Source organism: Linepithema humile, chromosome 8 (genome assembly GCF_040581485.1).
Source record: "Linepithema humile isolate Giens D197 chromosome 8, Lhum_UNIL_v1.0, whole genome shotgun sequence".
In the NCBI taxonomy this organism is placed as follows: Eukaryota; Metazoa; Arthropoda; class Insecta; order Hymenoptera; family Formicidae; genus Linepithema; species Linepithema humile.
The window spans coordinates 11199435-11218801 of record NC_090135.1 but is presented as its reverse complement, the minus strand read 5'-3'; the positions used below and the strand labels follow the sequence as shown (position 1 = coordinate 11218801).

The 19367-nt window shown below is 35.4% G+C and overlaps 1 protein-coding gene across 6 annotated transcripts in view; it reads right to left on the bottom strand.

The window, feature by feature from the left end:
• The window catches only part of SK (small conductance calcium-activated potassium channel), a 156285-nt gene that overhangs the window by 25632 nt on the left and 111286 nt on the right, over nt 1–19367 (bottom strand). For all 6 annotated transcript variants that reach the window (XM_012369729.2, XM_067360474.1, XM_067360473.1 and 3 more), the window contains one exon: nt 4094–4189. In XM_012369729.2, the coding sequence (XP_012225152.1) occupies nt 4094–4189 (96 nt within the window). The remainder of the gene's footprint in view (nt 1–4093; nt 4190–19367) is intronic.

The window sequence follows — 19367 nt, the reverse complement described above, 5'->3', positions numbered from 1 at the left end:
ATATTAATGTTTATTAATTAAATTTAATATAGAATTTGATAAAATATATTATCTAAATATAAAATATTTGTTCAAAATTTGCGTATTGTCCAAAATTTGATGGCTCATCAGTTACAACTATGTTAAAGAAATCTGCTCACGATCAGATTTACGAAGCTTAGCTATATAGAACGTGATGCAAATAAGATGATCAGAAATTTCTATGAGCGATATCGAACAGAGCGGCGTCTCCCGAAGAAAATCCGCTTCACTTTGCAGTGCCAGGTGAATCCCGACAAATCTGCGCATGCAAATCGTTGATAAACGACAATCAACAGGTGCTGAAAGGTCAGCAGGCTATTAGGCTCCAAGCCAGCCGTTGTTGCCGCAAGATTGCATGAGCCAGCTTGGAGTAGCCGGGCTGGTCATCAGTGAATCTTTCACTGCTAATATCACATCTTCGATCATATAATGGAAACCAATAGGTCTTCGGTTATAAGCGATTGTAAAGAATTTTTCGCAAACTTTAAACAAACTCTTAATTCGATATGCTTAAAACAAGAATTTTTTGATAATTAAAAAATTATTAGATATATTAAAAATAAAACAAAAGAAGTCTATATCTTTTAGATCAAAAGCGCTGGAAGATACAATTTATCTTTGTTTTGACGAAAACAAAAATTTCTCATTAAAAGTTTTACTTATTTCTAGTGTTTGTTTTCTTCATATTCATAGAAAAAAGAATTATTTATTATATAAAAGTATAAATCTAACTTCAAAATTATAATAAATTATAACTTATATAATAAATAACAAATATTGTGCAATTAATTATTTATTTAAATTCAAATAATTTGTACTTTTAATTCAAAATGTAATAGCGATAAATTTTATTTAGCAAGCTATAATGTTGAGCGTAAAAGTTTTGACGGATTTTGTTATATCAAAAACAGATTGTATTATTTAAATGCGATTGATTTACTAATTTAGTTTCTTAGCAAACACTTCTGTCAAACGTTGCGAATTTATGTTCACTAAATTGCACACAATGTCATTAGTGCTATTGAGCGTAGCTTGTTGTTGAAATCAGAGCGTGATTCGAATTGAAATCGACACAGTACTCTCTAAATACGTCACAAGTGTTTTTTACGGTATTAGGAATTTTTATGGTATTTGCTTCCCTTCGAAAATATTATTACCACATAAATGAAACCTTTCGATGCATTCACTTTCAATTTTATTTTTTAAAGCAGCACAATTCACTGCTAAACTAATTTCTATTCTATTATAAATAACAAATAAAAGCATATTGTTTTCAGTATAATTATCAATAAATTATCAATCTTGCCGTAAAACAATGCTACGACATTTATTAAAACTCAAAAACTTTTATATGTCACTAACGACGTAGTAATTTTCTTTAAGATTTTTTTTTAAAAAGGAGGTCGACTCCAAATTCCAAGGGTTTGTTAAAAGTTTGCGGCTTGTAGAATAAGCTCGCATGTACAAAAAAGCACTTTGATGTTGAAAACTGACTATTTTTATTCAATTTTTTAAAAGAAATTTACTCGACGGAATGAACGTGTAGAATTTTATTAAAAACACAATTTTCAAATAATTTACTTTTTATGTGAGAAGCGGAATGGCGGCACTATCATTTTGAATCGACAATTCTCGTTGTCACATCGCAGAGGATGTAGCAATATCGAAGCCTCAATATGTATATTGCGCGTTGAAATTGCATTGCACGACGACTGCGAGCTTGACGAGACCGTTTTTCGGTACATTGAGTCGGGATTATCCGTTTCGAGATACGCAAGGGACGTTGACAGTAGTCTTTTTCTTTTTCACTTTGCGATCAATTTCGCCGTTTCGCTGGTAGACACTCGCGATTGAGCCCGGGGAATCTGATCTGCCATTTAAAATTAACTTGTACTGTTTTCCGATAAACAAGACTGACACAGAGCGCATGTATATCGATAAAATTGCTAGAATATAATATAATTACATTGCGACGTGTCTATTTTTCTCATTTAAATGCGTGATATTTTTTTTAAAAACAGTACGCGAGAGAAAAGAAGAAAAACAAATATGTATTTGGCGTGAGATTAACTTGCAAAGTCAATTCCAAAAAAGTTCAATTTTGTTACTCAATGTACTTTTATGTTTATTTGGTATTTGTTTTCACGAACGTGATCGCGCGATCTGGAAAAAGTTAACGATGAGAGAGTAACGCAAGAAACGGTAAACTCATTGGAAATACAGAGGAAAACTGCGTTGAGACTCAATTGCGCCAGAAAATTTGAAATTGCGATTGCGATTGCGATTGCTGGAAGTTGCGAAACTAAAGAGAAATACAAAAATGTGGATTCATCGATCATCTCCAAGCAAATCTCTTTTTAAAACATTTTTCTTGGACAGTTTAGCGATGCATTATCGTGTTTCTGATATTCCAACATCTTCCCAGCGTCAAGTTTACATCTTCTATGTACAGAAACGAATATCTATCCGTTCAAAATTGTCCGGGAAATCAAATAAGGAAATTATACTATTTCTTTGGGGATCACCCGGTACATAACGAGAATCTTCGACGCGGAGACTTGAAAGACGACGGTTCTAGCGTCAATATTTGAGTTGACGCTTAAACGTTCGAGCTCCTTCAAGCTTTGCACGGCTTTGGGGAGCTCGTTTCGCTGCCGGCCATTGGTATCTCATTAAGACAAGTTCCGACCAGACCGGAAGCGAGTCCGAGAGCTTAGGAGTCACTTTCCCTCGCCAAGGATATTACACTGATATTATACTTGGCAACTTGCTGTTGCCTTAATTCCGTAATTTTTCTTAGGCGCCATTATCATGTAAGATCATCAGATAAACTCTTAATTCAATATGCTGGAGACAAAAACTTTGTGATAAGTATTTAAAAAATTTACCAGTTATTAAAATAAAAGTAGGTGTCCATATTTATTTTAACATAAAAATAAATTTAAGAAAAAAAATTTATAGGAATTTAAAATAAAGAATTTACTTTAGAACCAAGAATTAAAGAATTTACTTGTTACAAAATAGAGTAGATGAAAATTCTGAGACAACGGCAACACATACACGGGCAAAAGTCTTATTACAAGTATGAAGTTACTCGAGCTTGCGCGACGTTGCTTATTGATCTAACGCCGAAGGCTGTTATATATTTATTTTTCCTACAAATACGTCGTCATTCATTTAGTTATCTACGGTTTAGAGATTTAAGCTCGAAATACAGCTCGCTGTATAAATAACCGATGCGATCGTCGGCGGCGTATTATGTGTCGTATATAGATAAAATTTGATCGCGCGCGACGTCATTGGCCTTTTATTAGCGGCGCATTAACACCTTCCTCCCTTCCCCGCGCGTGCACACACATACCCGTCCGGTATCGGTGAAATCGTTCGCGCTATTTTGCGATACCGTTTCGATTAGCTTCGCGTCGTGTCGGTTTCCCGCGATTTCGACTGACGGCACAATGGACGGCCGTTAAATTCCGCGATCAGTCGGGCGTAATGTCGTGCTTGGTCTGCTGGAAACGACACGAACGAACATAAAAACGATTCGCTACTTCGAATTACATTTCTCAATTTCAGGAGTTTATTTATTTAGTTTATGGTTGTTGTAGAAATATTTGTTGATAATAAGAAAGTATTGCAGTGATAACTTTTAACAATTATTTATAAAACCTAATTAATGTATTTATAAAACCTAATTAATAATATATTCAATGCATATGAAAGAATGTTTCACATTTCGCGATTTTGATTTCAATAAAAAATTTATTTATGAATTTGAAATAGATTTTTCCTTAGCATAATGTCAGTTAATTTCGAATAGACTTTTCTTCGATAGAAAGTTTTAATTTAAGTCTTTGCAATGTGATATCAAGAATTAAATAATTGATGAAAAATATGATAATTTCTCTCGATGTTTTTGCTAAGAAAAGATTGCCTCGAAATTGGTTACAGAATCTGTCATTGCAATTAAAATCTTAAATGTCTGTGGAACAGACATTTGCATTTAGAATATATACCTCAATGCATTTCTATTCAGATATTCATTTATTATACTGTAAGATGTGACACATACCTGAACTTCTAAGGCATGGTAAGCAAATATGAGGCCAAGCAGTATCACAGTAGACACAGAGATCAGGGTTTTCAGTGCTGTCGAGTAAAACGAGGCCTGAAACAGAGAACATTACGCATGTTACATATTTATGAAATTGAAACAGTGAAATTTTTGCAACAATCGCCGATTCTAATAATGTAAAATTTAGTTTCCTTCATTCTTTTATAAAAAAAAAAATATGTAGGTGCAAGTGCGCGCGCGTATAGCGTATCTCGGAAAACTATCGCCGTTTCTCTTGATCGCGGGACAAATTGAAATGAATAATGGTTTCAGCATATATTTCCATATCAAACGTCATGAATTATGCATACTGTAAAAATATCAGCAAATTAATATCGAGTTTCAATAATTAAGCGCAGAAACAGCAAATTCTGATTTTATTGCGCGTTAATTGCTCGCCTCTTAGACACGGGACAAATGAAATATTCATGCATCTTCGCGAAGTCGCGCCATGGTGAAAATCGAGCGTAGCACTTTTAACAACAACTTTAAATTCACGATGCGACCAGAAAAGGCGCTAACGTTTTTCAGCGCCCGTAAAAAGCGCTGACGCGAAAAGCGCTTTTCACAAAAATAGAGAATTTTGCCTTTGCTCTATTATATTTGCATTTTAGAGAGAAACTCGAGAAATTGCTATGCATATTTTTATCAACCATTACCGCCTCTCAACAGATTGGTATTCATTTAATTTTTTAGAAAAGCTGTCTAGCAATGTCAAAAAAGTAAAGCATTAAATTAAGTACACAAATACATAAATCTGCCCTCATAAATTTTTTCACAATAATTTCGAAGCATTTTATTTCTTTGTAAAATACGTATTCATTTTTTGTATTGTTTTCCATTAATTTTTTGTATTAATTTTAAAATTACAAAGTTGATTGCAAAATACTGAATGGTATTGTTAGTGAATAAAGATATCTATATTCCACTAAATTTAACCATTTGTCGAGAATCGAAAGCGCCCAATAATAAGCTAATCTTTCGAATCGCATTAAAATTCTTATCGCATTAAAATCGCGCAAAATACAGTGTACGCTTTATCGCGCGACATAAATCCACTTAGGATTTTATCTTCTTGCATTTACTGCAGCTTCTTGACATTCAAAATTTATGAAGACTAATTTCTGAGAAGCACCGCCGGTTTCTGCTTGTTTAGTTTCGCTAATTGTGGTGTCACGTTATTTACAGTAAGATGCATATAGGAAGTTAAATAATTCAGCGCTTCGCATAAATTATAATCAATTTGGCTAACTAAGTAACTTAACTTAAGCAACTGGATTTATCTGATTTTTTTATCATACATCACAATTTTAATGTCGTCTGCGTAATATTTCACGTTGAATTAAAAAATGTAATCAAACTTCTCTATCAACTTTATGCAAATATTTTCTGCTAGCACTAAGAACGCACTCTTGTTTTTGTCTCTTTATGCTGCTCGATGTAATTTTGAAGTCTGCAATATTGAGCAACTCTAAGGAAAAAAAGTTTAGTCGGAGCAGCACAACTGCACAACTAGTTGCTCATAAAAAATGCAAAAGAACTTTTATTTCATACCAAAGCCTGAAGCACAGAACTCAATGATAAAAAGATGTAAATATGTGATAAAATAATTTATTAACTCTTTGATACCAAGTTATTAAGAAAACTTTATTAATTTCTAATTTCAATGTTCCGACAAGAACACTGCTATCTGTCGCGCCAAACATACACACACACATGCACGATTTATATTTGGCGTGGGTGTAAGAGCGGTTTAAGAGATTTTCGGCTAGCCAGGTGAATTGTGGATCGCAATAACGAGCTGCTTTCCGGAAGAACGACGACAATAAGCTCGCTGGCTGAGCAAAGCCTCTTTCCGCCATACTAACCTAGAAAAGGATTAAGGACCCGTACGAACGAAGAGAGCCGGCCCGAACATCGGTTTCGCAAAATTTCCTTTTCGAATCTCAACGATAATAATTTAACAAAGCATATTTAATGGTCGGATGATAATTTAATCGCTATTAGTAAAATTACACGTAAAATACTAAAAGTGAATTCTCATTATAAAGACGAAAAGTTAATATGCGTGCGCTGTGATGAGTGAAATATAAATGAGTACACAAAGAGAAATAAATATTATTTTATTAAATATCGTTATAAAATTTCACACTGTCGCTTTAATTAAATTTTCATTTCAACTCACTGTCAATGTTTTTTTTTCCTCAATTTTTTTCTATGTAACGGAACATTTGTCACGCGAAACTTCCCGTTGCAATATAAATGAATTAAGAGTTTAGAATGCACGTCGTAAGACATGAATGCGAAATTCATTCTCGCTCGGTCTGCGTTGACTTTACGAGTGCTACAATGTTCGCGGATACACGAAATTACCACCGTGAGACCGTGTACTGCGTAACCGTGTAACAAGTTATGAAATTTGCGCGTGTAGTTGCGCGTCACTGTTTCCCAGACTTTCGTTTCGTACATACGGAGGTGTGTTCCGGGTTAAATTCAGTTAGATTAATTATAATGCATAATTGCAGAAGAGTCTTTTTCTCTCAACGCTCGAAAATAGAGAACTGAATACAGATCAGACACTAATTCCAAATCATTTTTATTATATGTATGTGTGTGTGATGTAGATTCTTGTCAAACAGCAGTATTTGCAGAATTAATAATTAATGAGAAGGAAAACAATAAGAACCGGAAACACGGTTGACGAAGCATAAGAATAATTAATTATTATTAATAAAGATAATATGTAATTATATTTATAGTAGTTAAATTAATAGAAGATCTCGACTAATTCTTTTATTTTAATAAGAGAGAGAGAAAGAGAAAGAAGAAAGTCCAGTGCACATTTATTAAAAAATGCAGGTCTGATATAAATATGTTAAAACGTTTTACTTAAAGCTTTTTGGCGAATTTAAATAAAAAGATATTTTAGATAAATAATAAAAATTCTAAACAAATATATACAGATTTGCATGTAAATTTCTTTATATTCCTGGAATCTTTCTTTTGTGACGCTAGGAGTTGAAATCTAGAATGATCAAAGTCGGATATTTGCACAAGTTTGAATAATGCGGGATCGTAAAAATTTTATTTCTATGGGAAAATTTCCCGTCTCGTGCGCAGATTCAAATATAAAGTGTGAGAATTACACGGTTCTGTATATTTATCATTATTTTGCGTATTGACATTTAGAGATACCACCATTGTCTCGAAGGCTTAAATTCATCGTAAACGGATCAGCGAAATGATCCAATTATCGGTTATCACCTCTTAAAGATGAAAGCTATGAGTCCGATATCACGCATGCGGAGTATTAGAATTTGCCATAATAAATTTACGAGACAGCGCCAGAGGCTCATGTCGATACAGAGGCGAGAGTGGAGAATGGGGAAGGATTATACGAGCTGCGGCCGTGGTCCATGAATTAATGCGATTGCATCTACGAGGCCGATTTTCCCGTCGCGAGTTCGTTCCGGGAAACCGCGCCGGCGTTTCCGTTAGCGGAACGATTATAGCTCTCCCGGTGATGTCTAAAGTGTGATGCAGAATTTATGTATCTCTGTCGGGATATCTTTATAAGAGATATCTTTAGAATGGCTTTTTTGTTTTATCTATTTATTTTTTTATTTATTGCATCTCTTTTTATTTCGCATTTATTTATATCTGGAACACAATGTGCGTCGTTTTACGTTCAACGACGCAAAAATCGAAAAAACGCGTGAAAAAACACCTGAAGGTGTAGAACCCGAAGGTGTAAAGAAATCTGGAAGGTTAAAACATTTTAAAAGAGTTTAAAAGAGTTAAGACATGCAAAAAAAAGCATTTGTGAGAAACTAAAACGTGTAAAAAGATTTGAACGTGTAAAAAGGTGTTTGAGAAATTAAACATTCACAGAGAAAAAATATATTGAGGATTTTTACGATGCTTTAAAACGGAACGGTATTAAATGCCTCTATTAAATGCCTCTTTCTGTTAAATATTGCCAAAAATGAGCAATTGCACATTTAGTATTGAAATTATTTGACTAATGAAAATTAGCATAAATACATTGAAATTAACATTAAAACGAAAGATCATCGATTTGCTAGTAGAAAAAGCCAGACTAGTCAGACTGAAAATTTTATTTAAATATCACTTTACTTTTTAGACTAAATTTTCCTCTGAGCAAATACTTATTTTATGAGTGTCAGTTAAAACCCAGATTTTGATCAAAGAAAATACATTGTGCTTAAAGTTAATAATAAAATAAAAATATTGTTGATGTTTCAGTAGAAAAAGCCATCGTAAATCTAACTTAAGAATTTCTTTAAATTTAATTCATCTGTTAGATTAAAAAAAATTTTCCGAGCACACATTTTACATTTAAGGTTTTGCTGTTTTAAAATACGTATGTATGTTACATATTCTTCAACTAAATAAAAATTAATTTACTTAATACCTTAATAGCTTTTGCATAGTAATTCAAAATGAATGACTCTTTGATTACATGAAAAGACCAAATGTAAAACTCACATTCTTCAAAATTTTTCAAAATTAATCTACATAAATCATTACTTCGTGTATATATAAAAAAATTACATAAAAGTAAAATTAAACTGAATTAAAAATACATATAAAATAAAATTCCCAAAATTTTGTACTACAATATTTTTCATACTGTAAAATTGCTAAACGTCAGGAAAATGCAAATGCAATTTGCAGCTAGACTTACATATTTCACAAAAGTGTATAGCGAATATAACAAAATATAATAAAACGTTCAATTAATTTCAACAGTGCTAGGGGTCAATTGTGCTTCCGTTAAAATTTCAAGTTTAATCGAAATAGTATATTTTAATTGAAATAGTTCAGTTTAATTATAACATATCTATTAAATGTAACTATTAAAAACCAAAAAGATAAAAGTTCTGAATAATACAAATATAAATAATACAGAAATTGTACTTTTTACATAAAATATTGCCTATCCTTCGCAATTATCGCTTCTCACGTTCTTTCTTATCGAATTTAAAATGTTTTTGCAACTGTATGAGGGTTCTTACGAAAACTTGAGCATGTAATCATCCTTTAAAGACTCGAAGATCGATTACAGCATATAAAGGAAGCTATGCCAAGCTGCATCTCCTGGCGATTCCTTTTGTTTCGCATCATCGAGCTCTTTCCGATGATGTTCTGGCTCGGATGTGTATTCAAACCGCCATTCATCGTGATGCCGGTTATATTAGCTTCCGCTTCCTTGAGGCGATATTCATATAGAAATGGCCGGCAGCGAGTACGGGTTTTTGTCTTTTCAATATTTTTCCTTTCTAATAAAAAATGTAAAGCAACTTTAAAGCATATTTTTTATCCTATTCTTTTTCTCGAGAAATAATGTTGGAAAGACAATTCTCTCATCACCAAAAATTTAAAGACATTCTTAATTATTATTAGCGTTTGCAATTTGCTATATACACTATAAAAAAATTCGGTTTTGCATAATTAAGATGTAAAAATTACACGAAAATTTACTAAATTTACTAAATATATAATGTAAATTTACATAATTTCATAAATTTTATCCTATTTACTTAATATATTTCCGTTTTTATCATGTAATTTTTACATCCTAGTTGTGCAAATTTACCGAATTTTTTATAGTGTAATAGCTGTTTTTCTTTGATACACTTTTTCTACTGAATGTTATACTGTTCTTTGCCATTCTATGTAGGAAAATATTTTTAAATAATATTTCCTATACAATATTATTGATCTAAAACTTTTATTATATTCTACTCTAATTAAACGTATAAAAAGTAGTATTTTTTAAACTTATTTTTTATACTGTTTTCCCATTTAGTTTTGTCTCTGTTTGTATGTTGAATTTCTGGGTTTTGTAGAAAAAGAGAGCGATACTCGAGATTTTTCCCTTGTGTCGACGCGCGCGATAATACCGCGTAATATCGCGACTCGCGAATAAAATATATTCGTCGAATTCAGGATGTGAGCTTTCAGATTCGCGAGGTTACTATAGCGACGGCATGATCTATTCGTGTGCGTATCATGCGCGCGTCGCACCTCCGAGCGAGCGAAGCAGCGCGCCGTTTGTGTGGTCACGTCCTGTGAAATTAGCAAAAACCCCTTTGGCGTTTTTTATCTGTTGAAAAAAAGCGTCGATTGAAAGCGTTAAAGCAACTGCGTTCCGGGATACCGCGAGTTTCGATAGCGGAAGCTCTTTGTCCTTGATAGAATATACAACATGTAACACGCGTCACGGCGTGCGAACATTCTGCCAAGAAACGCGTATATTGTTCCGGTGCATCTGGATTCCGGAAAAATACAATGGAAAAAGATAACAGAATAAAACTTGCAATAAAAAGCCTAAGAATTGAAAAACGTGATTATCGATACATATTGAATTCGTTAGGATGGAATTAAATTTGATCAATAAATTTAAATAATTAATTTAAAAAAATAACTAATAGATTAAATGATAAAATAAATATGTGAATAAATAAATATAAATAACAACAGAGTAATTAATTTATCCTTATTTATATTGTAAATCTTTTAAATTTTTATTTGTAAATTAAAAAAATACATTTAAATAACAATATAATGGTTATAAACAAGTATTAAATTGTGCCGTTAAATCGGAATCACGCAATTCGAAGCTTAAGCATAAACATTTACAAACCTCTGGAAGATAACAGATATAAAACATTAAATATAAACAATAAAAATTTAAAAAAGCTACCAGTTTTAAGAGAAAAATAATGTAAACATACAGTTACGAAAGAAGAATGTTGTATATTTTGAAAATGCGTTGCGTTGAACTCGTATCTTTTATTAACCGCGTTAATGTGACTTTTTATACTTTAGCAATAAATTTATTGAGGGCGGTATCTTTTCAGTTCGTCCGCTGTTTTGATCTCTCAAACGAATGTATGTTGATTTATAACATGAACAAGTTATTTATAGGCAGTTATTTTGGATTCATGTTGCCTTTAGCTGTCGGACATTCGACGCACGTGCGCTTCACTATTTGGCGATAAAAATCAATCTCGCGTTGAAAATTATTCTTTATGCAACGTTTCATCAATAAATATGAATTGTGTCATGTTCAGACGCGACAGGATATTTCTTCAATAAAAGCATAGGGGAATACCGATAATTTCTGTATTATGAGTTTCAAGCGATGAGTTTCCTGATATTTCAGCTTAATTACCGGAATTAATTCTCGTGTTGTTACAGCAGTAAAAATGACAAACGGTTTTCTCGAGCTGTTTTGTTCTTTTCCACGTAATTCCGCCGGCAATAAGCAGCAAGCGGCGAACAGGATTCACCCTTTTTCGTGGTTGCTTCCGGCGATATATCACGGAAATACACTCCACAGCCCTGTTGTAGATTATAAAGCGATCATCGCGCGCTTCGCCCTCCCAACGCTCGTTCGATGTGAAGCGTCTTTTTATGAAGTAGTCTGACAAGGAAAAATAAGAAGACTGGAGGAGGGACTTGAGCGTACCGGTGGCGTTCCGACGCGCCTGAAAAATTAATCCACGACGGGAAGAGCGTTTCTTCGACATCAAAAGGGAAGAGGAAATCTGACAAAGAGAAGTATGGTAAAGGAATCGACTGTTCTTTTGAGGTGAGAAATAATTATTCAAGCTTTTCAGCGGCTCAAGCTCGTTTGACTGACAAGACAAAGTTCCGCGAGGAATTTAGATCGAAGACTCCGAGTTAGAGTTTCAGCATATAAAGGTCCTAAGCTGACGAAACTTGCAAGAGAACTTAAACAACCAAGATCGACCTGTCAAAAGATTTCATGCATAAAAACTGCATAATCTAAAATAGTAAAAGTGTAATAACAAGGTATCCCCCCGCGAGAATTTTTCATTCATCGTTATATCAAAGTAAAACAATTTAGTTTAAAGATTTAGAACTTCGAGAGTTTCAGGGCAATTAAAGTTTGACAAATTTAAGGATTCAAACCATTTTTAGGACGAAAATTTTTATGTAGGTGTTTGTTATAAAAATTTATTATATTGATATATAAATAAATTTTTAGTTTTATTTATTTTTGTGTGATATTATTCAGATTTTTCCAGACTAAGCATCACAAAAAATTAAGATTCTCAAAAATGAAAAAAGTATTAATCTCGGAGAATTGATTTTTGATGAACGGAACGGAGTGTATTACGCGAGGTGTATTATTTTGACGTAAAAGCACGTCTGGTTGGAAGCGACAAACCGCCAACGAATAGCCTGCGAAGGGTGAAAAATAATTATACGCGCTCTTCGCACGTTCAAGCGAGGGATGAAATTTCATCCAACGCGAAATTTCATTTGCGCGAAATTCCATTTGGATTCGTTGTGCGACGCATGATTTGTTACAATTTGCACGAATGAAGAGAAAGCGATTGCGCGTTTCGGAGGTTTGGTAGAGTACGTCAGAGTGGATCTTAAATAAAAATAACGGGTGATAAATGAATCAATGTTTAGTGTACGATTATTCAAATATAAATCCCGTCGAAACAAATTGAAAAAAATGGTATGGAATAAAAGGAAAAATATTGAGTGTAAGAACAGAAGGCTCCGATAACTGACTGTTCCTTTAAAATTAGGACTCGGGAGGGCCAAGCACATCAAATAACGAGATGATAAGATAAAGTAATAATAAAAGATAAGTAATAACAGATAAAACAGAAAATTATGTGAGGATGAAACTGACATTTAGTTGCTCCGTGGTGAAACTTTATCGGTGTTTTAAGCAACTGATTATTTTCTGCTATAATAAATATATTTTGTTATAAAAGAAATCTGTTCTTGTGCAGAATAGATACGCCATTGCAGCAAGAATCCACCATTAATTTCGCCACTGCTTTCTCGAGCATTGCGCGCCTGAAATATCGTTTATTTTGCGACACTTCCCAGCGGTGCACTTTCGGCTAGACTCGTCGAGAGGGAAGTCTGTTCCCGATTTGGACGGGAGTGAGAGAATAGATGCACCACTAACGGGAACTTAAGAGTCGGCTTTCCAGCCGGATTTAGCCTTCGGGGAAGTTATCGTCGCAGAAAAGCTCGATTGCAGAAGCTGGATCTCTGCGACGAGTCGCGGAGCGCAAAGAGGAATGTCGCGAATTCTTCTAGAAATTTTCCACAAGTTTCCACTAGGAAATCTCTTCTCCGGACCATAAAGCACTCATCCCTAAATTATCGCTCCTTTTCTTCGACTTAGGAACCGCGCCAAGTAATAGCAGCGATAACTGAATGCCGATTTTGAGGGGGTGAGAGAGACGCTTAGTTAGCTAATGTAATAATGCACTTAAACTAGAAGTGTATAACGACTGTGATGAAGAATGTGCGAATCGGTGCTGAAAATCAAAATAGCAAGCGTTTTGTTATTCTGCATTTTATAAATTCTACGAAAAACACATTACAGAATATTTTAAACTTTATAAAATTTGTTGATTTTATTTTCAACTTTAGAAAATTTAACCTTTGATATTTTAATTTTCGGAAAAACTACCATTTTTACAAATTTCAAATTTTGCATCACTTTTTTAGAATCTGGAAAATTTTTATTTATGCAATTTTGGAAGTTTTGGATAAATCGACGGTATTAATTACTGAATTAACCAATATTTCGTGGTTGGTATTAATCAATGTATCAAAGAGATTATAATTCACAGTCTGAGATAAAATAATTCAGCTGTGAATAATATAAAATCAGCACGGATAACGCTCGAAAATAAAGTAAATAAGCTTGCAGTATTAATATGCTGCAATTTACAGATCGTATATAAAGCGTATCGGTAAACTCGATAAAATCGCTGGAAGACAAGGGGATCGCAGAACGACATGGCGGATCCATTCGTTAATCCACCGCGGTAAAAGCACTCTGACCCGTTTTTATCTCGTGACAGCGATACGAAGGGGAGGGACTCTAATCCTTGCATAACACGAAGCCCGTACGCCAGGCCATGGAGGTCGGCGACGAAAAAAAGGAGGTGCATAAAAGCCGCTATCAGGTATTAGAACCCGCTCGTAAGCCCTTAAATAGCACACCTCCTGAAAAAAAGGATACCTATCGTGGCGTTAAATGACCAGGTTAAAATTTGCTTTGCGTCGCGTCTCTGGTCACATTTCACTTTTGCACGATCAGCAGAATTATAATATTTAATGTATACAACTTTTCTTTTCCGATATATATTTGATGAAATTTTTAGCTAAAATTTCTATTTCTGCTATTCATTGAGAGAACTGTAGATTTCCCCACAGATTAACGACACGAGATTGAAAAAAAAAAAAGTTGAGATTCCAAATCTGAAAGCGTGTGAATCGGAAATTACGCCATACTGCACGGGATATGCTAAATATGTGATCGCGCGGCATGCGGAAATGAGGAATGACAAACGATGCTATGGAAATTTCAACCTGATCATTTCGTGCCAGATGACGAAAGTAGGACTGGAGGTGTGATGAACGATGCAACGTGCGCCTCAGCTCGGTCGTTTAACGCCGCAGTATTTTCCTTTCTTCGTTGCCGTCGTCATCGTCATAACGATTCTCGAGTTAATTCACGACTTTCTATTCCGCCCCGCCGGAGCTTCCCCGACGGCCCGTCACAGTTCCACTTTATAATAACATTAGTCCTCGCGGTCGCATAATTGCCGTTTTCTTCCTCTACTTTGTCGAGGTCTTCACGTCACGAGGTCGTTCGGGGATTCCTATGACGACGTGACATCGCAATTTTTCATTCCTGCTGTCATTATAATCGATCTTCCAGTCGGAAGGGAGGAAGTAGAAAAGGAAGAGAAGAAAGAAGAGACGGATAATGATGTTTATATCCGCCGTAAAATTATGATATCGACACATCATCAATAATTAGAAATAATTAAACATAAAGAGAGAGAGTGTTTTTTCCGAATACAATTTTGACATTTTTCTTGATGAATGTCAAATAAATTTACTAATTTGCAATTTTTGATATTAAATAACTTTGTAGCTGATTTTATAAATGAAAACTTTTCAATTAAATTAGAGTTGAAGTTTTGTAATAGAGCTTGTTTGAAATCTGACAAAGAGAACAATTTTTTTGTTATTTATTGCGGTATCATTTTCACTTGCAACGTTATGCGTTTTTATATGTGCTTGTTAGGGCAAAGTGTAGCAAACGTATTATACTGAAATAATGGATTAAAGTTACGTTCAATATCATTGCTGCCGAGTTGAGTGAGTTTCAATGAAATAATTCGATCGTCTCGCGCATACGAATTTCGCAACATAACGGCGCTGATGCTGCTGACTTGGCGACGCCGTGGTATTTCTCGGCGCGTTCGTCGAATTTACAATTTGATGCGCGTGCATAAGCGAGCCACAGGATCGCTCGGCTCCTTAAACTGCCGACACCCGAATATCCTGCAGCTAACGCTCTTACATACATTCAGTATGCAGTTTCATGTTGTGCCATTTGCTTGAATATGAAAGTCAAGATTGGAATAATCGGGCGGTCAAAAATCCAAAAATTCGCGAATTAAAAACGAAAACTGGAAAAAATTTAACTAGAAAAAATATGAAAAAAACTGAAAGCTCAAAGATACAAAAATTATGATTTCCCAACTGTGAAATTGAATAAATAATTGAACATTGTAAAAATGCACAATATAAAAGTTCTGTTTTAAAAACTTCAAAGCAAAGCTCTCAATTTTCGAAAATCCGGAAATACTAGAATAAACATTGTCGAAGGCATCAAATTCGGACGACTCAAACTTCTAATGTATGCGCATTAAAAACTTTTTGAATCCAAAGATTTAAGAGACTCGAAAGCTTGGAGAATATCGACACGCCAAAGTCACGCCGCGATTCGAAAGAGGTTTGAACTTTCAAAGTCGGCCGACTATCCGACGCGACTAGTAATTTCCGGAGCTTTTCTCCTGCGAAACGTGGTTAAATACTGCTGCTTCCCGCAAAATTCAGTTGAAGGACGATGTCTTGCGATCGGCTTTCTCGCATGATTACGTCCAATCCACGGAATGGACATCCTCTCGCGGCGGGGGAGAAAAGCGATTGTCCTCGAGCGCGCTATATCGATATTGTTAATCCCTCCGCTCTTGGCGCAGGATCAAGCGGCGGATTGCTCGGTCAACAATGGGATTCCGTGGTGCCTAGGGAAATTCGTTCGGCAGAAATACCCCCGTCGAGAGCGGCATAAATACGGATGTGGAGAAGGAGCGAAAAGGCGCTCGCGAGTTTTCGGCCGAAAGCACTCTGGGGGAACGAGCTTCCGACATCGGGAAAAAGGATAGGCTGGGTCAAGGCGGCCCTTCTTCGCAATTCCGATTATCGAGCCAGCTCTCGACGAGATATACAGGACGACTCGCGCCTGTCGTTGTCGCCTTGAATGTCTGTTCGTTATATCCGGCGTATTTTTGATCGATAACGTCTGCGAAGGTCGTGCAGATATCTCATTTAATGGAAATAACTCTTTTTCCTTTTTTAGATGTTTACTAGACACACAAGCGCGCGCTACGCGCTTAGGTTTATTTATTGCAAGCAAACATTTATATTAATAGAGTTGCATGCTTGAGAGTCCACAAAAGAATTTAAACAAAGAATTCGAAAATATATCAAGATTAAAAAAAATACTTTAAATATTTTCTATAAAACACAAAAAAATACCCGCCATAACTGCAAGCCAAATAATATGTAAGAATTAATGTCTAAGCAAAAAAATCTTGCGTCATTTAAGTTCTCTTTCAAATGTGATATAGAGATATGAACTGTTAAAGTATGCAACTTTTGCAATGACAACTGTTCAATTGTACAAAGTAACGCAAAACGCGCATCAAGTGACCAATGAGCATCGCGGAAAAGAGGCAACAATTAAAAAATTCCACGCCTTTTTTGATTGAGAGGATATGAAATAATTGTTGAAGGTAATGGTGCTCAAACATTTTTAAATAAATAAATAAAAATAGAAAATATTCAAAGGCAAAAATTATTTTATGCAAATCAACGACGACATGCATTTTTCAACGCTTTATCGTCTAATATCATTGCCCGACTCGGAATATATAAAAAGTGCGAAAAGAGAGGATGAAAATATTCGACCCTCTTTTATCATACTTCTCTGCTATTCCCTCTTCATGCAGCAACCCGTCGGTTTTATCAAGCTTCAACTCAAAGCATCGCAGGCGTAATATATTTTCTTAATAAATAATGACCCTTTTAACTCTCTGCGCATTGACGCTCGTTTGCACTCGGAGTTACTCTCTGCAGTGCGGAGGAAAATCGTTGGGATGCTCGCGGAGAAACATTCCTCGCCGTTCGAGCGCGAGGCATTTTCGAATTCCGCGTGCCGAGCGTCCATAAGTTTTGAAATTGTTGCGGATGAACGCGGGGTGAATTTTAATAAAGCCGAACTCACCGGCGGCACTTCGTTCTCGCCGAAGAGTCCTTCGATATTACTTCGTATTTTGTCCCGTTCGCGTCGGCCGTTCCATCGACCAATAAACTAACCGATTTCGACCGGAACATAATTATAACTAGACTTCGAACAACGAGCATTGCGGCTCACTAATACCGACAACGTACAACATAAATCAATTTGACTCATTGTTTTAAATGGAGGATTTAATAGCCAGCGTAGCGATCCATAATAAAGCGGAATTATGAATTTTCGATATATAAGTACGGATGGAGTACATTAATTAATAGCAAACACGGTGATCCATAAAGTAGAATTATAAATTTCCGATGCAAGTGCAGACGGGTGTGTGCATTAATACGTTGACGTTCCCCGTTTGGAGAAGCGCATAGACCGTCGATTTTCAATCTTTACATATTTCATTGCAACATAAATCAATTTGACCCGCTGTTTTAAATAAAGAATTTAATAGCGGGCGTGTCGAGCTATAATGAAGCAGAGGTATAAATTTTCAATATAAGTACCGATGGGTGTGCATTAATTAATAGCAAACATGGCGACCCATAATAGAACCATAAGAGACGGAATATAGACGTAACAGAACGGAATAAATCTACGATACGAGCGCAGGCGGGGAGCACTAACGCGCTTGCACTCAGCGCGTGGAAAAGCGTACGAATGCAGAATGTTGAATCTTTAAATATTTGCAATTTGGAATTCTTCGTTTCTCAACAGAGAAACGCTTGTCAACTTATGCTTCCGATGGATATTTCTTATTGATCGCGCGAGTCCTTGAACCTGTTGGCTCGCGAGCGCAAAGATCTATCATTCAAATCCATGTGGCGGAACTTGTCATACAAGGAAAGAGTTGTTATTCGTGACAGCGCGAGCAGCCCGTCCCGATAGCATTGATTCCACCTTCGCCGTCGCTGAGACGTCGGCTTTCGGGGTAAAACGTGAAAGGATAACGACGATGTGAGGGTGGAAGAAAAGGGTCGATCTACATCCTGCGAGGATTGTTCGAGAGCTACAGAGAATGCTGGTGTCGTGGATACATTTGCCGACGTGGAAGGTCTTCATCTCACGTCGCGCGCATTCAAGCGCAAAGCTCCTTCGGGCTGAAAGCAGCCGGGACGACTGTCGGCGGGTTTCTCTCGGTTTCCGCGATCCGTCTATATATATGTCTGAGAGATGTTCCAAGAAAATCCACATATATCCACCAAGTACACGCAAAAAGTCATTCTTCTCGTACACAACGAGGAATCGAAGAATTCGCATTCTTTTTCTCGCGGAATTTAATCACCGTTAGCAAATTTTAAACAGACAAATTAACGAAAGAATATAATTAAGAAAAACTTAATCGCCATTAAAATTTTTTGTTTCTTATTCGATCATTCTCTGTAATTTATCGAAATATTTTAAATATTGTGATCTACAATTTGTACAAAAAAATGTATCTCAACTTTGTTATCAATATTTTAACTAGTAACATTTTAATCATTTGTCCTTAAAACACAAAAAAGTTACAGCTAGAATAAATAAATTACGAGACGCTGAATCAGTGAAAATGAATCGGCTAAGAATCCCGTCAAATATAAAATCTGTTGCTACTGATTTGCCCTTTTTGTTACAGCTGGTGCAATATTAACGCGGCTACATCGTTCTGCACTTTTCACACGGTTTCAAGGGCTCTGATCGATGGCGAATAAATTAACGTTTCGCCGCGATGCATTTCGACCGGCGATAAATATTCAGTGAACCGTCTCGGTCTCCGCTTTTCTCGGATCCGATTGTGCACCTTTATCATTTATCGGTGACTCTCGCAATAAT